General features: G+C 39.4%; 1 protein-coding gene and 1 pseudogene across 1 annotated transcript; one reads left to right on the top strand and one right to left on the bottom strand.

Annotated features, from left to right (window-relative positions):
* Nucleotides 1-1,819: 1,819 nt before the first annotated feature.
* Nucleotides 1,820-23,503, top strand: LOC115214236 (ER degradation-enhancing alpha-mannosidase-like protein 2). The gene is made up of 10 exons (XM_029783359.2): nucleotides 1,820-2,039; nucleotides 8,079-8,189; nucleotides 10,557-10,702; nucleotides 11,930-12,055; nucleotides 13,782-13,993; nucleotides 14,199-14,340; nucleotides 15,316-15,440; nucleotides 18,922-19,066; nucleotides 21,023-21,144; nucleotides 22,665-23,503. Exons 1-10 carry the CDS (start codon nucleotides 1,921-1,923, stop codon nucleotides 23,481-23,483), a joined length of 2,067 nt encoding a protein of 688 aa, XP_029639219.1. The 5' UTR covers nucleotides 1,820-1,920; the 3' UTR covers nucleotides 23,484-23,503.
* Nucleotides 17,748-17,866, bottom strand: LOC115214606 (annotated as a pseudogene).
* Nucleotides 23,504-24,781: the final 1,278 nt, after the last annotated feature.

The raw sequence follows: 24,781 nt of genomic DNA, 5'->3' as shown, positions 1-24,781 counted from the left end.
GACGCCAGTCCATCGCAGCGTTACCCAATAAACAGGAAGAAAGAGTGAGAGAAAGTTGGGGCGAAAGAGTACAACAGGGGTTGCCACAACCCACTGCCGGAGCCTCGTGAAGCTTTAGGTGTTTTCGCTCAATAAACACACACAATACCCGGTCTGGGAATCGAAACCGTGATCCTCTGACCGCGAGTCCGCTGCTCTAACGACCCACAAGGGTTAGGGTTAGGTTAAGAATATAGTTTGTTTAAGGTGGCGAGCTGGCAGAAACGTTAGCACGCCGGGCGAAATGCTTAGCAGTATTTCATCTGCCGCTACGTTTTGAGTTCAAATTCCGCCGAGGTCGACTTTTCCTTTCACCCTTTCGGGGTCGATTAAATAAAGTACCAGTTACGCACAGGGGTCGATATAATCGAGTTAATCCCTTTGTCTGTCCTTGTTTGTCCCCTCTGTGTTTAGCCCCTTGTGGGTAGTAAAGAAATAAATACAGTTTGTGAAAAGGTGTAATATAATATTCTTGACCTAACCCCACCCCTTAATGCCCACAACGGTCAGTTTTGTTGGTCATTCTCCCAATTCATAGTTAGCCTCGACAGACTTCAGTCACGTTCCTGCCATATTCCTGGGATATTGTTCTATTTGTAAAATTATGTTTCATCTGATGATTACGGGCTTTTGTTTTTGTTTATTTTTCTTTTTGTAATGAAGTAGTATTCTCATTGGAGGCACAATGGCCCAGTGGTCATAGGATCGCAGTTTCGATTCCCAGACCGGGCGTTGTGAGTGTTTATTGAACGAAAACACATAAAGCTCCACGAGGCTCCTGCAGGGGATGGTGGTGATCCCTGCTGTACTCTTTCACCACAACTTTCTCTCACTCTTACTTCCTGTTTCTGTTGTACCTGTATTTCAAGGGGCCGGCGTTGTCACTCTCTGTGTCACGCTGAATATCCCCGAGAACTACGTTAAGGGTACACGTGTCTGTGGAGTGCTCATCCACTTACACGTTAATTTCACGAGCAGGCTGTTCCGTTGATTCGGATCAACCGGAACCATCGTCGTCGTAACCGACAGTGCTTCCACCACGGGTTTTTTTTTTTTTTCTTTTTGTAATGAAGTAGTATTCTAATTCTTCTATTAAAAACTGAGTAAGAAATAGCTGACAATTATCCATCGTCTGTTATTATTCATTTGATTGTGTGTGGGGGGGGGTCCCACCACCGCTTGACAACTGGTACTGGTGTGTTTGCGCCCCCGTAACTTAACGATTCAGCAAAATAGATCGATAAAATAAGTACCAGGTTTTTAAAAAATGTCAAGTACAGGGGTTTATTCTTTCGACTAAAATTCTTCAAGGTGGTGCCCCAGGATGGCAGCAGTCTAATGACTGAATCAAGTAAAAGACTAGAGATAAAGCTATCACTACCTTAAAAGGAAAGAAAAGTAATCAGGCGGTCGTTTCTTCGAGTGAAATAATTTTTGTTAAAAAAGGTTAATTCCTTATATTTTTGTCTCTCAGTTTTCTGCCTATTTCCCATAAATTCTACCATTACAGCCATCATTTGAGACGGCTGAAATGGTATAGAAAATACCAGAATAGCTTCTAAAATTTTTTTTTGTATCTCGGGACGGTCATTAGGCCAATAATAAACACACGCACTGCATGTGTTTATTATTAAGTGCAACGACCTGGACGGCGAGCTGGCAGAAACGTTAACAGAAAATAAATAAAAGACGAAAGCGTCTAAAATTGTTGCTTCCCTTAGATCTTAGCTTAACAGTGAAGTTAAAATAACTTTCTTGTTCGCTTGAAGGCCCTAACGTATGATAGTGGTCGATCAACATTAGCAGAAGTCCTAGTAGAGACATGAATGCAGGATGGCGGCGAACCCAGCACGCACTTGAGTGGCCATTTAATTACGGAATATGAAGTTGATGGGAACATGGAGATCGTCCGTTACGCTTTTATTTTTCTTCCTGCTCATCTCACCCATTCAGTTTTGTCAGCTGAGAAAATTCACAAAACAGGATCTCCTGGGTTACAAGTTAGTATTTTAACAGACGACGAAGTTCTAATTAGCTTTTTTCTTTTTTGGGATATTCTGCTTGTTTTGTTTGGTTTTTAAAATTTATTTTAATTTAACTTTTTCGGAAACATACTTTTATATTTATTAACCAACGTAATGATGATCGCATCCGCGTGGTCGTCTCTCTTCCTTGCTACTGGCATCTATCTATAAAATAAGTACCTTTTAGATCAGATCCTGTAACTTCCTCGAAGCCCCACATAAACTAGGTTTCGTATCTGCAAAACAAATTAATTTTATTTGCTAGTTTAATCGATTTGTCACGTCAACATTGGCGTCGTATTTTGGCAAAAATAAATCTGGATCGACTTATGTGGGATAACAGAGGCTATTGAGACATTAAAGAATTCTAACGAATGTTTTTTCAATATCCAAATTACGATTTATCTTCACCGGTCTGAAGCCAAGACCCTGACTGACACGATTCGGCTTTTGATCCTTTGTAAATTTCTTCATCAATGTATCCTATAGACGGTTTATTTAACTATACGTATGTTGTCTTTTCATAAACAATGGTCAAAATTCCTTATTTGTTCTAACTTACATGGTTTCGATTCCCTATACTTGTTAAGGTAGGGCATACCCGAAATACATTTACATGTCATATTGTAACTACGTATAGCTCTTTGGATAAACTTAGTCGCTTTTGTTTTCATTAATTATTGTTATCGAAAGGTGAGATGTTTTATTAATCAATACACTACATTAATGCACAAACATTCTTGAACTTGCAAAAATGCATTTATGCGGTCGCTTGACCTAAAAGAAATAGCAGCTAAATTCCCCTTAAATCCTTCGTAATGATTTAGAAAAGATTTTATCTAAAACTACATTTGGTAATGTTATATTGAATAAACGTTGCCCGGAAAAGTAAAAATAATTCTTTTGTTTTTTAATCTGGCTCTGGTTGAAACGCTTTGGGTTATAAGTTTACCTGCTTGGAGACGGCCTAGGGCTAAACAAGAACAACAACAAAAATATTATCATTCGGAAGTCGATTCACTCGACTAGATGTTACATTTTATTTTAAAATATTTTGTTATTGTTAGTAGTAGTATTTAACCCCAGGAAATGTCCTGATCGAGTGAGCCGATGATCAAAAATATTCCGGCCTTGGATGTCCCTTTTATTTCATTTTTTTTTTTTCAAGTATAAAATTTGCCTCTGACTACATTATCATATTCTTCTTTCAGTTCATTTCATTTCTTTCTTTTTTTTAAGGACTTTAAGGTAACTCTGAGGCGGTGAACTGTTATGATCGCTAGCACGCCGAAGAGAATGCTTAAACCCTATGTCGACCGGCTTTACGGTCTGAGTTCAAATTCCGCTGAGGTCGACTTTATCTTTCATCCTTTTGGGGTCGATAAACTCAGTACCAGTTCAGCACTGGAGTCGATGTAATGGACTAGCCCTCTCCTCCAAAATTCCAGGCCTTGTGTCTATTGCTGAAAAAAAAAGCGGGAGTGGAATTGTGGCTGCTATTTCTAGCAGGTGGAGCTATGTGAAAAGTTTCTCTCATTGGCTCCAGAGGTTATTGTTATTGCCTTGAAATAACTATTAGGTTATATCATGGTTTATTATTTATTTTGTTGTCATGGAAACTCTGAGCATTTGCCCTGGGGCCACTTCTGATCAGTGTATGCTGTGGGTTACTGTCCGTAAATAAATATTTTAGGGGCTAGTGCATTGATTTGCGCGGGTTGGCGGTGTGTAATGCTGCTAAAACGCAGTCTGTGCAGGGGTGGCTGTGGTAAGTAGCTTTCTTACCGACCACATGATTCCGGGTTCAGTCCCACTGCGTGGCACCTTGGACTAGTGTCTTCCACTTTAGCCTCGGGCTGGCCAAAGCTTTGTGAGTGGATTTCGTAGACAGAAACTGAAATCCGTCGTATATGTGTGTGTGTGTATTGTTATTTGTGTCTGTGTTTGTTCCCCCACTACCACCACCATCGCTTGACAACCGATGTTGGTGTGTTTACGTCCCCGTAACTTAGAGGTTCGGCAAAAGAGACCGATTGAATAAGTCCTGGGGCTGATTTGTTCGACTAAAGGCGGTGCTCCAGCACGGCTGCAGTCAAATGACTGAAACAAATAAAAGAGTGTGTGTATTGTGTGTAATATAGAGGTGGGTTGTCTTCAGATCACCCAAGTAAAAAAAAAAAACATTACTTCGTTTTGTTATACGTGTATTTATTTTATACGTCAATTCTTACCCCCACACCACCACCACCACCTCTCTTCATGCACACAATATCAACATATTTTGTCACGTTAATAAAACCTTCGGCTTTTAATATTGATTCTAAAAGAAGAAAAAAAATGTTAATATCCGATACATTATATTTCAACTGTTCTCACAATATCTTACCTAATTACTCTGTTTTTTATAAAAAAAATTTCGAATTTGTTTTTAATAATTACAACAATCAGATGGTGGTCTCATTGTTATGCTGATGTTGTTGTGGCTTGCATGGCTTTTGCATGCTTGCTTGCTCACGGTTCGCAGAATTGTTTAAAATGATTATCAGTTCTATGCCCAGGAAAGACTTCCACCCACCCCACCACCACCACACCACCACCACCATTTTCTCGCAAATTATTGGTTTAAAAAAATTTTTTTTTTTGCCACGTTTCTTCATTTTTCACTTTTACCGTAGCCCAAACCCTAACCCTAAAACCCCAACCCTAAAACCCCAACTCTAAAACCCTAACCCTAAAACCCCAACCCTAAAACCCCAACCCTAACCCTAACCCAGGGCATACAAAAGGAAGTCTTGCCAAGATTTTTTTAATTCTTTGATAGTGCTCTGCATCAATAACATTGTTAAATCATGTTATTAACAGGTGTTTGTAGATTTAAACTTAGCATAAACTTCGATGAAATAAATACAACATATGTTACCCAAGGTAAAAGTTGCTGTAAGTCGGTGGTGGTGGGGGGTTGTTTTGCTTTGTTTTCTTTTCTTTTGTTTTTTTCCTGCATTACGCGGTGATCTTCCTGATCTGCATTTATACTCCGACAAGTATAACTTTGTCTTTTTTTCCTCTTTAATATCAAGAAAATGGTGGGAGTAAAGAATACACACAGCACCCGTTTTCCGCATAATCCTAACTTTAAACTCTAACCCAAACCCTAAACACCAAGTGCATGTATTCTTTTCCTTTGCCTATAAAATAATTCCTTAGTTCCACAATATATCTCACGGATGCATAATCAGGTGATGTTTCTGGGGTCTTAGAGATCTTCGGATCTTTCAGCATCAGGCCTCACCCTCGCCTATTTGGTCCGGCTGAGATTGATCAAGTCCCTGCTTGCATCCCAGTAGCAACAAGCCACCAGTCTACCCTCTTTATCCAAAACCGTCTAATGGCCTTCACTGCAGCTCCATCCATCCATCCATTCATCAATCATCTCTGGCTACTATTACTGGAAGGGTCGGGGGGTAGATCCCTCATACCGTCCATCCCATGCCAGCATGGAAAGCAGACAGGGTCCTATTCAGGGCTGGTTCTAGGGTTCTGGCACCCCGGGTAAGCTGAACTTTGGCATGTACAAGCTGATGGTCATGAAAATTTCGGTCTTTGTTACACTCTCCTTGGCACCCCGGGTGACTGCTGGAGTTGTCGGTACCTTGAGCCAGCCCTGGTCCTATTAGAAGTCACTGTCATTACACTTTCTGTCTGGATTCCCAAGCATAACCATCTGAGACTATGGACATTATTCAACCATCTCATTTTTGGTCCACCCCTAAGTCTCCTGTCGGTTGGCTCAGCTTGAAGAATCCATCTTGCGATTATTACCTGCAACATTCTAACCACATGTCTGTAGTACCAGAACTGTGATCTCTCTCAATGCTGAGAATTAGCTTGGAGCCTGGTGCAGCCTTCTGGCTTCCCAGACCCTGGTCAAACCGTCCAACCCATGCTAGCATGGAAAACGGACGTTAAACGATGATGATGATGATGAATGGAATTTACAGTACCTTGGTTTCTCTTACACAGCAGATTGGGGGGTGGGGAATCTCCTCTGAGAATTATCATTCTCAAAGAATTCAGTTGAATTAGCAATACACAATATTATAGTGTTAAGATAGATATGGACTAATCATCATCATCATCATTTAATGTCTGTTTTCCATGCTGGTATGGGTTGGACAGTTTGACAGGAGCTGGCAAGCCAGAGTTACACTAGGCTCTAATTGTCTGTTTTGACAAGGTTCCTATGATTGGACGCCCTTCCTAATGCCAACCACTTTCCAGAGTGTACTAGGTGCTTTTTACATGGCACCAATACCAGTGTTTTATACACTGCACCAGCACAGGTGCTTTTTATGTGGCTCCAGTATGGGTGGTTTTACATGGTACCAGCAGAAATGTTTTTTTTTATATGGTACCAGGGCAGGTGCTTTTTATGTGGCACCAACATAGATGCTTAATACATGGCACCAGCACAGGTGCCTTTTATGTGGCACCAGTATTGGTGCTTTTTACGTGGCACCAGTAGTGGTGCTTTTTACGTGGCACCAGCACTGGTGCTTTTTACCTGGCACTAGTATTGGTGTTTTTTACATGGTACCAGCACAGGTGCTTTTTACATGGCACCAGCACTGGTGCTTTTTACGTGGCACCAGTAGTGGTGCTTTTTACATGGCACCAGTAGTGGTGCTTTTTACCTGGCACTAGTATTGGTGTTTTTTATATGGTACCAGCACTGGTGTTTTTTCCAGGGCACCAGCACTGGTGCTTTTTACGTGGCACTAGCACAGAATATTCATTTCTTCCTCTCTTCTGCACCTGTTACCTTTGTATCTCCTATTAATATTCTGAGCTTTTCAGTCAAGGAAACCGGTGTTACTACTTTATCACTTTATATGTCAATGGTAGAGTGTTTTACCTCTTATGTAATCCAAAGTTGTTTGTGCTTTTCGACTTGTACACATCACAAAATGATAAAGCAACAGAGACAAAGAGAAATAGCTCATGTTAGGCGCAGGAGTGGCTGTGTGGTAAGAAGCTTGTTTTCCAACCACATGGTTCCAGGTTCGGTCCTACTGTGTGGCAACTTGGGCAAGTGTCTTCTGCTATAGCTTCAGGCCGACCAAAGCCTTGTGAGTGGATTTGGTAGACGGAAACTGAAAGAAGCCCGTCGTATATATGTATGTATGTATGGATATATGTATGTATGTATATATACATATATGTATGTGTATATATATATGTATGTATATATATGTATGTGTATATATATATATATATATATATATATATATGTGTATGTGTATATATATATGTATATATATGTATGTATGTGTTTGTTGTTTGTGTCTGTGTTTGTCCCCCCACCATCGCTTGACAACCGATGCTGGTGTGTCTACATCCCCGTAACTTACCGGTTTGGCAAAAAGAGACCGACAGAATAAGTACTAGGCTTACAAAGAATAAGCCCTGGGGTCAATTTTATTCGACTAAAGGTGGTGCTCCAGCATGACCGCAGTCAAATAGCTGAAACAAGTAAAAGGGTAAAATCACATAAAATACTTGCAGATAGCAAGGCCCCTTTTTTATTCTTTTTCTCCCTAAAAATAAAAAAAAATTAAATAAATTTTTAAAAAACCTCAAATAACACAAATAAATTTCAAATTGAAATTCATATGATTAAAAGTTATCTTATTTGTTTTTTGTTTTGTTTTGTTTTTCCAGTTTCAGCTCTTGAGCTGTGGCCATGCTGGGGCACCGCCATTGTGGTGAAAGAGTACAGCAGGGATCACCACCACCCCCTGCCGGAGCCTCGTAGAGATTTTAGGTGTTTTCGCTCAATAAACACACACACAACGCCCGGTCTGAGAATCGAAACCGCGATCCTGCGACCGCGAGTCCGCTGCCCTAACCACTGGGCCATTGCGCCTCTTGTATAAAATATAAAGCTTGCATCTATAAAACACATCTCTTAAATTTAATTATTTGATATATTTTTAAAATCTTTTTAATTCTTTCCAGGAAACGTGTTGTGGATATGTTCAATCATGCATATGAAAGTTACATGCAGTATGCTTATCCATTAGATGAACTCCGTCCTTTGACATGTGATGGTCATGACACTTGGGGCAGGTGAGAGTTGGCATGGCATGTTTTTTTTTTTTATCTATACTAGCCTAGTACCTGTCAAAAATGGCAGGTTTTATTTGAGTATGAAATGCATAATTTTATATAGGCAAAGGCATGGATGTGTGGTTAAGAAGTGTAGTTTGGGATTGTCCCACTGCATGGTATCATAGACAAGTGCTTTCTATTTTAGCCCTTGGCTGACCAAAGCCTTGTAAATGGATTTGGTAAAGAAAAACTGAAAGATGCTTGTCATATATGTGTGGGGGGAGGGTGAATGGTTTTTTTTTTATCTATACTAGCCTAGTACCTGTCAAAAATGGCAGGTTTTATTTGAGTATGAAATGCATAATTTTATATAGGCAAAGGCATGGATGTGTGGTTAAGAAGTGTAGTTTGGGATTGTCCCACTGCATGGTATCATAGACAAGTGCTTTCTATTTTAGCCCTTGGCTGACCAAAGCCTTGTGAATGGATTTGGTAAAGAAAAACTGAAAGATGCTTGTCATATATGTGTGGGGGGAGGGTGAATGGTTTTTTTTTTATCTATACTAGCCTAGTACCTGTCAAAAATGGCAGGTTTTATTTGAGTATGAAATGCATAATTTTATATAGGCAAAGGCATGGATGTGTGGTTAAGAAGTGTAGTTTGGGATTGTCCCACTGCATGGTATCATAGACAAGTGTTTTCTATTTTAGCCCTTGGCTGACCAAAGCCTTGTAAATGGATTTGGTAAAGAAAAATTGAAAGATACTTGTCATATATGTGTGGGGGGGGGGGGGGGTGAATGGTTTTTTTTTTTTTTAAATTTGGTTTATACAGATGGCTCTCTTCTTATAACTGACCACTTTACAGTATTAGCATTGTAGTTGTGGGTGGGCCCCCTTGTAGTTGCGGGTGAACCCCCTTAGTCTCCTGGCAACTAATAATTTTAGTCCCAGTTTGCCACTGTGTATATATAGATATATTGGAAGAAATGAGGTACTCAGAAATTCGGATAGTTTTATATTTACAGATATTTATTTGTATATTACATGTTTTTATACATCATATATAGTGGTGGACTGGCCAGGTTGCCAGCTTACCCAATGGCAAGTGGACCCTTGCGCCATTAGAATCCATATATGGTGGCCCATGTTAGTATCTAAGGGGCCCATACGCTCAAGTTTAAGAATTTTGTATTCACTCCTGGAAGAATGCATTATTTCAGCCTGGCTATGGTCTGTTGACAATGAAAAGAATACTTTTAACAAAAAAAAAAGATTTAAATGATAGCATTGTAGCTGCGGGTGGGACCCCTTGTAGTTGTGGGGGAACCCCCTTAGTCTCCTGGCAACTAGTATTTTTAGACCCAGTTCGCCACTGTATATATATATATATTATATATATATATATATATATATATATATACACATTTATAAATGAGGGTGAAAAATTAGATATTAATTTAATAATACCGTCAGTTTAACACCAAGTGGCCTAGCACATAGAAACCAGGGAGACAGTACAAATTTATATATAAATATAAGAGAGTGGCTATACCAGAATAAGGAGCTATTTCTAGCACTAGAGTTAGCCACTTATCGTTAACTCTCTTATATTTATATATATATATATATATATAGTGGCGGACTGGCTGGGTTGCCAGCTTGCCTGATGGCAAATGGGCCCCTGCAGCATTAGAATCCATATATGGGGGCCCATGTTAGTATTTTATTTCTTTATTGCCCACAAGGGGCTAAACGTAGAGGGGACAAACAAGGACAGACAAAGCAATTAAGTCGATTACATCGACCCCAGTGCATAACTGGTGCTTAATTTATCAACCCCGGAAGGATGAAAGGCAAAGTCAACCTCGGCAGAATTTGAACTCAGAATGTAATGGCAGATGAAATACCACTCAGCATTTCGCCCGGTGTGCTAATGTTTCTGCAAGCTCACCGCCTTCTAGTATATTAGTATCTCAAGTTTGAGAATTTTTTATTCACTCCTGGAAGAATGCATTAATTATTTCAGCCTGGCTGTGTTTGTAGACAGTTGAAAAGAATACTTTTAATAAAAAAAAAAAAATTAAATGATAGCATTGTTGTTGTGGGTGGGCCCCCTTGTAGTTGCAGGTAAACCCCCTTAGTCTCCTGGCAACTAATATTTTTAGACCCAGGCCGCCACTGATGATAGTATGTGTGTGTGTGTAAATGTATATATGTATGTATGTGTTTGTGTGTGTATATATAAATGTATATATGTATGTATGTGTTTGTGTGTGTGTATATATGTATGTATGTGTTTGTGTGTGTGAGCATGTATGTATGTCATGATTAAAATTCTTCGCTTCAATATTTCTTATTCTCTTTTAATGTATTTTGCTCCAGCTTCTCCCTAACCCTCATTGATGCCTTGGATATGTTGGCCATAATTGGCAATTATACGGAATTCCGAAGAGTGGCCAAACTGGTTCTCGACAGCGCAGATTTCGATACTGATATCAATGCATCAGTATTTGAGACCAACATTAGAGGTAAGTTAGGAGTGCATCCTTTCTAGATTACATTAACGGTATTTTCTTAAACTAGGTGGTGAGCTGGCAGAAACGTTAGCACACCGGGCAAAATACTTAGCGGTATTTCGTCTGATGCTACGTTCTGAGTTCAAATTCCACCGAGGTCGACTTTGCCTGTCATCCTTTCGGGGTCGATTAAGTACCAGTTACACACTGGGGTCGATGTAGTCGACTTAATCCGTGTGTCTGTCCTTGTTTGTCCTCTCTGTGTTTAGCCCCTTGTGGGTAGTAAAGAAATAGGTATTTTCTTAAACTACTTTCTTTTGAATAATTATCTTTATGCATTCATATATGCAGTCACGGACCCTTGCTTACATACATACAAAACATGTATAATCCAGCATCTCAAACACTTGTTTGGCTTTATTTTCTACCATTATTGGAACCACAAGTTCTATAGCTTTCTTTCTGGGACAAAGTATAACCAAACTTCAATTCTTGGAAAACTGACTGTACATAAAAATTAAGTAACAAGACTTTCAACACAGCTTCAAGCACAGCTGCTATGTGAAGGCTTCAAGCACAGCTGCTATGTGAAGGCTTCAAGCACAGCTGCTATGTGAAGGCTTCGAGTACGAATGTTATATGAATGCTTTGAACACAACTGTTATGTGATGGCATCATGCACAATCTCACTATATATATAAACAGCAAAATGTCTGTCTGTCTGTCTGTGTGTCCTTTATACAAATCCACAATTTTTCAGTTAGAGGGCTCGCACTTTCTATGGTCATTCAAAACCATCCAAGGGTGGTCGTGCACATCTTTACATTTCCCCAGTCACTTCGCAAAGCCATTAAAAAATCAATAGAAGTGACATTTTTGTGAATTTTCTATCCAAAACCCAATCAAAATGCCCGAAATTTGATATGCCAATTGAATGCCAGCTAGCTGTATGTGATTGGTCAGAGATTTGGACAGTACTCACGTGTATGTGCACACGCACACAGCTGTATATGCATGCACTAGCACTATGACCTGGCAATGCCGGGTCATAGTGCTAGTTTCTATAATAAAGGCTTCATGCACAACTGTTATAAGAAGCCTTCAAGCACAACTGCTATTTGAAGGCATCAAACACAATTAAATTTGCAATATTTGAATGTTTCATTGTTCAATACGTACAGTTTGTTTATATCTGATTGTTATTAACATTATTGTTGTTTTAATATTACTCTTATTTAGTTGTTGCTGGTTTACTTTCTTCACATCTGTTGTCTAAGAAGGCAGGGATGGAAACTGATCCAGGTTGGCCATGTTCTGGTCCTCTCTTGGATTTAGCTGAGAACATGGCTCGCAGACTTCTGCCAGGTAATTCATATGAAAAGAATCTACTTATTTCTATATTTTGTAATAGTTTTAGTAATTTCACTATTTGTCACTAGTACAGTTATATATTTGTGTGTGTGTGACGCCGCCCCGACTGGCCTCGTGCCTGTGGCACGTAAAAAACACCATCTGTTCGTGGCCGTTGCCAGCCTCGCCTGACCCCCATGCCGGTGGCACATAAAAAGCACCATCCGTTCATGGCCGTTGCCAGCCTCGCCTGGCCCCCATGCCGGTGGCACATAAAAAGCACCATCCGTTTGTGGCTGTTGCCAGCCTCGCCTGGCCCCCGTGCCGGTGGCACTTAAAAAGCACCATCCGATCGTGGCCGTTTGCCAGACTCGTCTGGCACCTGTGCGGGTGGCACGTAAAAAGCACCCACTACACTCACAGAGTGGTTGGCGTTAGGAAGGGCATCCAGCCGTAGAAACATTGCCGGATCAGACTGGGACTGGTGCAGCCTTCTGGATTCCCAGACCCCAGTTGAACCGTCCAACCCATGCTAGCATGGAAAGCGGACGCTAAGCGATGATGAGGATATATGTATATATACCTAGCCACATCATTCCTCAGTCCTGACCACAGACTACTAGTGTCCAACCTGTGGGCACCTGTGTGCTTCCAGCTTTGTGCTGCGGAGCCACACACATTCCCACTGCTTACTGCTAAGATCACAGACTACGTCTTCATCGAAGATCGATGAACCAAGAAGATATATATGTATATAACTGTACTATTGATGCAGTTATCTCTAGCCAAACCAATCAAAACCATTGATGCAGGTATGGCTAAATGGGTAAGAAGTTTGCTTCCCAACCATATGGTTTCAGGTTCAGTCCTGCTGCATGCTGATTTGGACAAGGGTCTTCTGATATAGCCCTTAGCTGATTAAAGCCTTGTGAGTGGATTTGGTAAGGAAGAAAATGATGCAAAGAACAATGAAAAGACCCATGCTAAAAATATCTTTGCAAGAGCATATCTGAGATGGAGCAACTTGAGAACAAAATAGAGTGTACAATGGGATCACAGAATAATAAAAGCACAAGTTCCACTGGACCAGACATGTCATAAGGTTCAGAGAAAACAGGTGGACTTGTGCAGTTGCCGAGTGGCATCCAAGAGATCAGAAAAGACCACTTAAAAGGCCTCCACAACAATGGAAAGACAATACTGTAATGCCTTGATATACAAGTTAATTTGTTCCCGGACACCACTTGTAAAGCAAAAACTCGTAAAGCAGAGCAGTAATTTCCCATAGTTGCTGAGACCCCCTTCGGTCATGACCAACCATTGGATTGCACAAGTCTGGGCGAGGTTGTTTATGGAAGACCAGCAGTCGCTCATGCAAACCAGCCTCCTCTTTCCATGCCACTGATATTATCCAAGGGAAAGGCAAAGGCCAATACAGCTTGGCACCTATGACATCGCAACTCATTTCTACAGCTGAGTAAACTGGAGCAACGAATATAATGATGAATAGGATAATGATGAATATTAACTTCTCTGTGACGGTTAACAAGATTTTTTTATTTTGTAAATTCTTACATTTCAAAAATGTTCAATATAATTTTTTTTTATTTTTTTTATAGTATTAGCATTTTATTTTACAAGATTTAAAATTGTAAAATTCACTTTTACTTATATATATTTTCCATTCTGCTACTTTCCATTTTTATTTTGAAGTACAACATCTATTTATGTTTTGCTCCAGCCTTCGATACTCCAACCGGAATGCCATATGGCACCATAAACTTACGACATGGTGTTCCAGCAGGAGAAACCACTGTTACCTGTACTGCTGGAGTGGGAACATTCATTGTAGAATTTGGAACCCTCAGTAGACTTACTGGAGATCCAATCTTTGAGAATGCAGCAATGAGGGCTATGAAATCACTTTGGAATTTCCGGTCTGATATAGACTTGGTAAGTTGATTAATTTCTTCTTTCCAAAGTCCATTTTTCCAATGAAATAATCTATCCATGTGTCTCACTTAATTTTGAAAATAATCAGGCATTCAGAGGAATTTAGTAAAATAATTAAGGTACAGATGTGTTGGACTAGATTAACCAAGTATAAGACTGGATTTAGCTGGATTTTTATGCCTTCATATTTTGTTTTCCATTTCAGTTTGGTAACCATATTGATGTAAGAACTGGCAGATGGACAGCTCTTGACATGGGTATTGGTGCTGGCGTAGATTCCTATCTAGAATATCTTGTCAAGGGATCGATTATGTTCAACTCTCCAGAAATGTTGGCCATGTTTAATGGTAAATTGTCACTATTTCTCATTTTCTTAAGATTTACTGAAGATTCTTTCATTTAAACCTTTAGCATTTAAACTGGCCATATCCAACCCAAGTATTCTACATGTTTTATGTTCAAACCAGTCAGATCCAGCCTCTCACGCTTACCATACACTGTCATTCAAAAAAAAATAAACAGTTACATCAGTGGAATTTCAATGCTACAAGATAATGCATGATTAATTTGAAAACGATGTGAATAAATAAGTACCATAAATCCTCGAGTATAGTCCAGCATTTTTTTCCCAAAATTTAAAGGTCAAAATCCCTTGTGCGTACTATATACGAGGTTAAAAATGAAAATTATTTTCTAAGCAATGTCCAAGTCTATATTTGCTGTCTGGCAATGTTTATTCAGAAGCATTTTGTGATGTCGGGTGCGAAAATACCTTAAGCTAAGCCTGAAAGCAATGAAGTCATAAAAGAATCATCCATAACATGTAGTAAGCAACATTTATTAAAATAAAAGTATTCAGAACACAGAATAACATGTAACAAAAACAATTTGCAAACATATTTACATTCCCATATAACAGTTAAGAACGTCACTATTATTGTATTACGCATGCGTGGAAGCATTTATTCAACTAGGTGCTGCTGGCTTAAGGGGTGCGTATTATACACAAGGTTTAGGTTTTTCAGAAGTACAGCCCCCTAAAAATCCCCTGTGTATTATACTCAAGGGCAGACTATACTCGAGGATTTACGGTATTACATTCGACAGTGTAATCTGAAAGCTTAAGGGTTAAGAAAAGTGCTCCACATTTGTGAATATGAATGCAGATGATCCATTGCAGTGAAAAGCCTTTACAGGTTCAAATACCTCTCAAATGTATTTGAACTGTTTTTAAGTTTATTTAATACCATTGTATAGTTATGTGTGTATATTGTGTGTTTCCTGCTTAACTGTTCTCAATTTGTTCCATATTTACTTCCTAGAATGTAAAGTGGCCATTGAAAAATACCTGAAACGTGATGATTGGTACATGTGGGGCAATATGAAGAAAGGCTCTATCACATTACCTGTGTTTACTTCTCTCGATTGCTATTGGCCTGGCATACAGGTAACGACTTCTATTTTACCTTCTTTTCCATCACTTGTTGAAATATTCTTGCAAAAGTTTTCTGATATCTTTTGTCTGTTACTTGTTACAATCGTTGGACTATGCCCATGCTGGGGCACAAACTTCATTGGTTTTAATTGAACAAATCAAGCCCAGTTCTTATCTTTTTTGTTGTTTTTTTGGCAGATTGTTGTTTTTGTTTATATATATATATGTATAATAAAGGATAAAATTAATTAATTAATTAATAATTAATCATTTTACCAACTAGTTCGGTATGTTAAAAGAACCATTATCTGTAAACTTATACAAAAATTCTATAATTATGAGTATAATTATAATTAAGGCTCAGCAAAATTTGCTTCACCACATACCGAAATTTAGAAATAGCAGTTAAAAACTACTATTCTACTACTATAAGATATCTCTCGGACAGAGATATCTTATAGTAGTAGAATAGTAGTTTTTATACTCATAATTATAGAATTTTTGTGTGTATATATCTCTCTCTATATATAAACGGCAGTTTGTCTGTCTGTGTGTCTGTCAGGTTGTACCCTCACCCTGACCACGGCTTTCAACCGATTCTGATGAAACTTGACACACATAGCCCAATGTCATAATTCAAAACTAACGCAGCGAAAAGTTTGAAAAGTTCCCCCAGTTCTGAAAAAAATTGATAAATTCGACATGGGGTCGAGAATCTAAGCTTTTTATTTGCAACACATTTCCTGTGGTAGTTTTCGCAACTTGCAATCGATTTTCACCAAACTCATGGTGAAGCTTAATGTTACCCTAAGAAACTTAATTCTGACGTTAGTTTTCCATGCAATACCTTACCATCAGAAAAAATCGATAAAATCATGCCATTTTGGGAAATCGCGTTCAAATTCAAGATGACATATTTTCGACAATATCTTTCACAAATTGGCAGGAATTTTTTTAAAATTCACAGCGAGCATCATGTCTGCTCCAGGGGCTCTTACATACCCGGGCAATGCCGGGCTATGCTGCTAGTATATATATAAATTGGATTCATTCTCTCATCCATGTCTCTTTTTCTATAAGTATTTCCATGGACATTCTTCAGCTGAGCCCTCTTCTTTGGTTCCTCCTTTAAGAACTTATCAGCAATCAACTAGACTTGCATCCAGTTCTCATCAGTATACTGTGCAACCTCCTAAGTGTCCTCTGAACTTTGGAATTCCCTTCCACACTCTTGTTCTTCCTCTTCAATATGGCCTCCAGTCTTTTAAGTCTAATGTACATCATCACCCATTGACTTCTGCCCAGCGTCCATTTTATTCTAGTAGCTCTTACGTTTTCAGTGGTCTAAGGACCTTGTAATGAGCGAATGCTTTAAAAAAATTTTAAAAAGCACACACACATATACATTATATATGTATGTGTGTATGTATGTCATTATCATTATTCAGTTTTATTTCAAGATTTCTTGGCAGTAAAGAAAATGCCAGTTTCTAACCTAGATCCGAGGCTCTTTCATTTGAATTTCAGCATCAGCAGGGTAGTTTTGTTTACTCTTTTACTTGTTTCAGTCACTTGACTGTGGCCATGCTGGAGCATCACCTTTAGTCAAGCAAATCGACCCCAGGACTTATTCTTTGTAAGCCTAGTATTTATACTATCAGTCTCTTATGCTGAACCACTAAGTTACGGAGATGTCAACACAGCATCAGTTGTCAAGCGATGTTGAGGAGACAAACACTGACACACAAACACACACACACACATATATATATACATGTGTTACCAGTGCCGGTGGCATGTAAGAGAACTTTCCGTTTCGCGACCGTTGCCAGCACCGCCCCGTTTCGTGTCCATTGCCAGCCTCGCCTGGCCCTCGTGCCGGTGGCACATAAAAAGCACCATCCGTTCGTGGCCGTTTGCCAGCTCTGTCTGGCACCAGTGCGGGTGGCACGTAAAAAGCACCCACTACACTCACGGAGTGGTTGGCGTTAGGAAGGGCATCCAGCCGTAGAAACACTCCCAGATTTGACTGGGCCTGATGAAGCCTTCTGGCTTCACAGACCCCAGTAGAACCGTCCAACCCATGCTAGCATGGAAAACGGACGCTAAACGATGATGATGATGATGATGATGATACATATATACGATGGGCTTCTTTCAGTTTCCGTCTACCAAATCCACTCACAAGGCTTTGGTCGGCCCAAGGCTATAGTAGAAGACACTTGCCGAAAGTGCCATACAGTGGGACTGAACCCAGAACCATGTGGTTGGTAAGCAAGCTACTTACCACACAGCCACTCCTGTGCCTATTTTTTAAGACGCTTACAGCACCTAGGTTTCCCAAGCGGTCACCCATCGAAGTACTAACCAGGCTCAACTTTGCTTAACTTTGGTGATTGGACGAGAACTGGTGTTTTCAAAGTGATATAGCCATTTATTTGTATGAATGTATGTATGCATTCATGCATAATTGTATAGTTTGTTTTATGTATGTCTTCTCATGCATATAGATGCATATATAGACATGCTATATACTTAAATGATAAACTTTTGGAAAGTTTTATAGATTTTTTACAGTTCCAGTGATGGATTGGATCTGTAGTCTTTGAACCAGCTTTCTTCTTTCTGGTCTTGAGAAGCCTAATTTCTCAAGATGTATGCATGTGCATCCATCTATCTGTCCTTGTCTCAACATCACATGATGTTTATAGACAAGCACCACCACCTTACAAGTGGCTTTTGTTTCCAATCTTCTGTAGAAAACATATAAACATGTAACATGAGTGGCTTTTAGAAATATTACCTTGCTTAAAAACAGGTGTACGTAGGTGAGAGGAAGGGCATTTGGACAGAGGAAAATCTGCTTCAACAAATTCCATCCAACCCATGCAAACATGGAAAAGTGGATTTTTAAATGGTGACTAATGATACTTAATATTTCATAAAGAACTGGTCATTAATGAATCTGATACTCATATATATTAACCAACTCAAAATATTTTTATCTATATATATAAAGCTGAAGTTGTCTGTGAGTGTGTGTGGCAGGTTTGGTAGCCTTCAACTAACACTATCTCCTCCGAGACCCTGCAGCGTAACTTGACCAAAATTGAAAATATGATAGAAGAAGGCTTGCTCTTAATTCTGTAGAAGAAAAAATTCAATTCGGACCATGTTAAGACCAAAAGTTATTTACATCAAAAGGTGGTTTTTTTCTATGGAAATCCCTATTTTTTACGATTTTTTTACTGCTGTGTCGCCATTTTTTGGTGTATTTCAACCAGAAAAATGTTCACTTAAAGAGAATAACAAGCTACATAATACCAAATTTTTACTTTTCAAAAAAGATTGAAACTATGTCAAAACTTTGTCAACGCAACATAAAAGTCTGCCATTTTAAGCGCAACTAAAAAAACAAACCTGAGCAATGCCGGGCTATACTGCTTGTAAAGAACATATAACAAAGTATTTTATTCATTATTCCTTTTTACAGAGTTTGCTTGGGGATAATGACAGTGCTATGAAAACTATTCTGAACTTTCATCAAGTTTGGAAACAGTTTGGTTTTGTTCCTGAATTCTATAACATTCCAAAAGCCGACGCCCATGCCAATCGAGAAGGATATCCTTTGAGACCAGGTTAATTATGAAATAATTATATTTTTATTAATTATTCTTTTGCTTGTTTCAGTCATATCGGGACACCAACTTGAAGAATTTTTTAATCAAATGAATTGACCCCAATACTTTGTTTTTTTAAGCCTGCTACTTACTTCATTGGTCTCTTTTGGTCCCTAACCACTTCATTGCAAGGATGTAAACACACCAACGTGGCGGCATGTGGCTTAGTGGTTAGGGTGTTGAACTCATGATCATAAGGTTGTGGTTTCAATTCCTGGACCAGGCGATGCGTTGTGTTCTTGAAGAAAACACTTCATTTCACGTTGCTCCAGTCGGCTCAGCTGGCAAAAGTGAGTAATCCTGCGACAGACCAGCGTCCCGTCCAGGTGAGGAATTTCTACGTCACTGAAACCGGGAAACTGGCCCTTATGAACCTGGCATGGCTCGAGAAGGAACATTTTGGAAGCGCAATGGCCCAGTGGTAAGGGCAGTGGACTTGCGGTCAGAGGATCGCAGTTTCGATTCCCAGACCGAGCATTGTGTGCGTTTATTGAGCAAAAACACCTTAAGCTCCACGAGGCTTTGGCAGGGGGTGGTGGCGACCCTTGTTGTACTCTTTCACCCCAACTTTCTCTCACTCTTTCTTCCTGTTTCTTGAGTAATGCTGCAATGGACTGGCATCCCGTCCAGCTGGGGGGAACACATACGCCATAGAAACTGGGAAACCGGGCTCATGAGCCTGGCTAGGCTTGAAAAGGGCACATAAATACAAACACACCAACACCAGTTGTCAAGCGGTGGTGGAGAACAAATACACACTAACAGGCAATCACACACACTCACACTTATACACACAAATATATATGCGGTTGGAAACCAAACTTCTTACTTCATTAACATGCCTTTGCCTAATTATTTACTTGTAATTAATTCTTGATTAAGCCTGGTCAAGATTTTTAATCTAACTATATTTTACTTGTGAAAGTGCATTGCCCAGTGGTTAGGGCAGAGGTTCTCAACTACTTTTTATCTATGGACCCCTTTGATTACTATTTTATTCTGGTGGACCCCTGTAGCCATTCAATATTTAAAAACTTGAAGGCAGCAAGCTGGCAGAATCGTTAGCATGCCGGGCGAAATGCTTAACAGTATTTCGTCTGCCGCTACATTCTGAGTTCAAATTCCACCGAGTTCGACTTTGCCGTTCATCCTTTTGGGGTCAATTAAATAAGTACCAGTTACGCACTAGGGTCGATGTGATCGACTTAATCCGTTTGTCTGTCCTTGTTTGTCCCCTCTGTATTTAGCCCCTTGTGGGTTGTAAAGAAATAGGTATTTTATCTGTCTTTATGCTCCGAGTTCAAATTCCACCAAGGTCGACTTTACCTTTCATCCTTTTGGAGTCGATAAGTTAAGTACCAGTTGTGTACTGGGGTCGATCTAATCAACTGGCCTCCTCCCTCGAAAAATTTCGGGCCTTGTGCCTAGAGTAGAAAAGAATATTTTAAAACTTGTTTTATAGAAGCTTCTTTCAAAATTCCTATTTTGTTTCTCACACATTATCTTGTGTAGGTTGAATTATGTAAAATGTTAGGGAAAGAAACCTGGCTGTTTCTTGCAATACATACCAATGCACACAACTAAAGCAGGGGTTCTCAACCAATTTTTTATATATCTCTTTCTCAGTTTTATTTTGATTAAACATTTATTTTTATAAGAGCATTGAAGTTCACTTGAAGCATTGTAGTATAGAAGTAGAAAAATGAGTTGTTGCTGCTAACTCAAAATAACAGCATTTATGTAAACACACATTTCTTTGACTGTATTTTTCTGAAGACGGGCACTTGCACCCGAAATATAAAGGTTTTTAAAAACTTTCACCGTTGTTAGACATTTTCCTTATTTCTCATTTTATTTTTATGTTTTTCTTTACTTTTATTTTTATGTTTTGTCTTTACTTTTTAAATTCTTCAGAGTTGATAGAAAGTACCATGTACTTATACCAGGCCACTAAGGACCCCTACCTCCTACAAATTGGAGTGGATATGTTGGAATCTATTGAGCAAGTGACAAAGACCAGATGTGGTTTTGCTACGGTAAGAGTTTTATTAAAAGTCTCTATCTAGGCAGTGCTCCAGCATGGCTGCAGTCAAATGACTGGAACAAGTAAAAGAATAAGTGAATTCATGCTTTTTAAGGACTCTCTTTTACTCTTTTACTTGTTTCAGTCATTTGACTGCGGCCATGCTGGAGCACCGCCTTTAGTCGAGCAAATCGACCCCAGGACTTATTCTTTGTAAGCCTAGTATTTACTCTATCGGTCTCTTTTGCCGAACTGCTAAGTTACGGGGACGTAAACACACCAGTATCGGTTGTCAAGCGATGTTGGGGGGACAAACACAGATACACAATCACACACACATATATACATTTACATATATACGACGGGCTTCTTTTAGTTTCCGTCTACCAAATCTACGCACAAGGCTTTGGTCGGCCCAAGGCAATAGTAGAAGACACTTGCCCAAGGTGCCATACAGTGGAACTTTGCTAACATTCTTTGTGTTGCTGTAGTCAAGTAAAATTCAGTGACAGGTCTAGGTGAGTAGGCCTGAGGGGGCAGAAGTTACTAATCAACTGATAAAAAGATACAGGTTTTGCAGTCATGTTCAATTGATATAGTGCAATCTTTGTCTCTCTCTCCATCCGTCCGTCCCTCTCTCTTTCTCTGTCCATCCCTCTCTTTCTTTCTTTCTATCCCTCTCTCTTCCTCTCTTTCCATCCTCTCTCTCTATCCCTCTCTCTTTCTATCCCTCTCTCTTTCTATCCCTCTCTCTCTCTGTCCGTCTCTCTCTCTCTTTCCATCTCTCTATCCCTCTCTCTCTCTCTGTCCGTCTCTCTCTCTCTCTCTGTCCATCCCTCTCTTTCTTTCTTTCTATCCCTCTCTCTTTCTCTGTCCATCCCTCTCTTTCTTTCTTTCTATCCCTCTCTCTCTCTCTCTTTCCATCTCTCTATCCCTCTCTCTCTCTGTCCATCCCTCTCTTTCTTTCTTTCTATCCCTCTCTCTCTCTCTCTCTTTCCATCTCTTCCTCTCTCTCCATCCCTCTCTCACTCCTTCTTTCTGTATCTTTCTGTGCAGAGGTGTGTATGTGTGTGTGTGAATGTGTGTTTCCCTCCAGTGCCAAAAAGTACTGTCGCCAAAACAGGTTGAGCATCCAGTCAGCCATACCAAATTATCTACCTCCAAACAACTGCACCCAGTTGTCTCATTCCAGGGTCAACTCTAACAGCACCATATGACTTTGAATTGCTTGATATTTATTAGTAGCAGTTGGACAGGACACTGGTCTGTCGCAATTGAGCTGCTAGATGCAGGAGGAAAGAGTGAGAGAAAGTTGTGGTGAAAGAGTCAGCAGAAGTTTGCTATTACCTTCTGCTGGAGCCGCGTGGAGCTTAGGTGTTTTGCTCATAAACACACACATCGCCCGGTCTGAGATTTGAACCCGTGATCCCTCGACTGCGAGTTCGCTGCTCTAACCACTAGGCCATGTGCCTCCACCCATAGTTGTATAACCACCCCTAACTACTATAATGTATAATTTTTCTTTCATTACAGGTAAAAGATGTGACTGACCACCGGCTGGAAAATAGGATGGAGTCATTTTTTCTAGCAGAGACTCTGAAATACATGTACCTGCTGTTTACCCCCGACCATTTTATCCATAATAACGGAAGCAGAGGTGAAGTCATAGAGACCACATACGGAGAGTGTGTTATCGATGCTGGAGGTTATGTGTTTAACACTGAAGGCCACCCTATTGATGTGGCTGCTGTTCATTGTTGCAGCGCAGTAAAGAAAAAAGATGATGACATTCTTTTTAAACTTCATGACAATTTGGATTTATTAGCATTGTTGGGGGCTACAGACGAGGGCCAGCACTATGGAGGGCAAAAATGGGAGAAGAAAAGAAAAGACCAACAGACAGAAAACAGTGATAATGGGTCAGAATCTAATTCAGAAGATTCTTCCAAAGAGACTGGGGACAGTTCTGGGGCTTCAAACACAACGAAATCTGAAAGTGAATCCAGTAACCACACTTCTTCCAGTTCAGATAAAACTGAAAAAGATAAGGAAAATGTTAAAATCAATATAGAAATAAAACAAGAGAAATCTTCACCACAAACAGACAATAGGGGTGGAAATACATCGATTTTAAATGATCTAAATGTTGACGAAAATGATAGCCCGGTGAAAGATTCAGAGAGATCTGAAGAACCGAATATTGCTGACCTTTACAAAAGCTTAAAAGACTTTGAGATTGGATTCAAAGCACCATATTCTTTAATGTATTGCCCAGCTCAACCATTCCATATGAAACTTTCTGTGATGGGAGAAATGTTTGAAAACAGAATTGGACCTTTAGGAGAAGAATAAATTTTATTTAAATTTGTAAATTTTGACTTGAGTTTTTGCAGAAATACTGGTAAAGGTGGGGGAGGGGTATTTTGGTGTAACCAGATTTCAGTTCCAATTTATAATCCTTCCACTTATATCTCTCATCTCCTTGAGAAATGCATGAACATCACATCATCTCATTTCCCCATCCTTGTTGGTATTTGTAACAATTTCGTGTTTCCGTCATTGAACTGTGACCTTGAAGGGTTTAGTCAAACAAATTGACCCCATTCCTCAATTTTAAAAGTCTGGTACTTATTCTATTGATCTCTTTTGCCAAAGTGCTAAGTTACAAGGATGTAAACAAATCATTACTGGTCGTCAGACGCTGCTGGGAGAGACAAACAGAAATACAAACACATATACATACATGTGTGTGTGTGATTGTGTGTATATTTATGTGTGTGTGTATGCATATGTATATATATATATCATCATCATCGTCATCATCATTTAGTGTCTGTTTTCCATGCGAGCATGGATTTCACGGTTGCAAGCAAGCTTCTTGACCACATGTCCATTCCTGCATCCTTCCTCTTATCCATTTCTCTTGAAGAGCATAGGCTCGAAATGTCAAAGACTTTTCCAGTCTTCCTGAGCATTAAGTTAATACACCTGCTTATGGTTCCTTCACTTGTCATCTTTTGTTTACTGTAAATTTGATCTACATTTATATATATCATCATCATCATCATCATCGTTTAACGTCCGTTCTCCATATATATGTTTATATATATATATATGTATATATATAAAGTTAAGTGCTTATGGATGTGAAACCATTGGTCATTCTATGACTGGACATATATTTAACTTCCTTGGGTTGTCCAGAAAGTTTGTGCCGATTTTTAAAGGAAAGAAAAAGGTCAATAAATACTTGCCATTACATTTTTAATCAACCAAATATGAACCATTTTGTAGCACAATGCGTCTCCATCTTTCCTTTAACTTGAAAATACCCACTTCTGAGAATTGAGGTGGTTTCATGGCAAAGAATTCATCAAGGTATCTTTTTACGTCATCCAAGGAATTGAAATTTTTACCATTAAGACTATTCTGCAGAAACCTGAATAAGTGGAAATCCGAAGGAGCAATATCTGGTGAATATGGAGGGTGGGGTAACACATCCCATCCGAGCTGCAGCAATTTTTGTCTGGTTCCCAAAGCATCAAGTGCCGAAATTGAACTTTCTTATCTTCCATTTTAAAGGGTTACAGAATTAACACAGGTTATAGGAACATAAATCTTCTTTCATGAAAAGATAGCTTAAACTGTGC

Source organism: Octopus sinensis, linkage group LG7 (genome assembly GCF_006345805.1).
Source record: "Octopus sinensis linkage group LG7, ASM634580v1, whole genome shotgun sequence".
NCBI lineage: Eukaryota > Metazoa > Mollusca > Cephalopoda > Octopoda > Octopodidae > Octopus > Octopus sinensis.
This window is presented reverse-complemented; position numbering and strand designations above follow the sequence as displayed.

Bases quoted from the DNA above. Each gene is read 5' to 3' on its own strand.
- LOC115214236 (XM_029783359.2), top strand. From the start codon at position 1,921: ATGAAGTTGATGGGAACATGGAGATCGTCCGTTACGCTTTTATTTTTC. The intron at 15,441-18,921 runs GTAACGACTTCT...TCCTTTTTACAG, and splicing joins GCTATTGGCCTGGCATACAG to AGTTTGCTTGGGGATAATGA. The intron at 21,145-22,664 runs GTAAGAGTTTTA...CTTTCATTACAG, and splicing joins CCAGATGTGGTTTTGCTACG to GTAAAAGATGTGACTGACCA.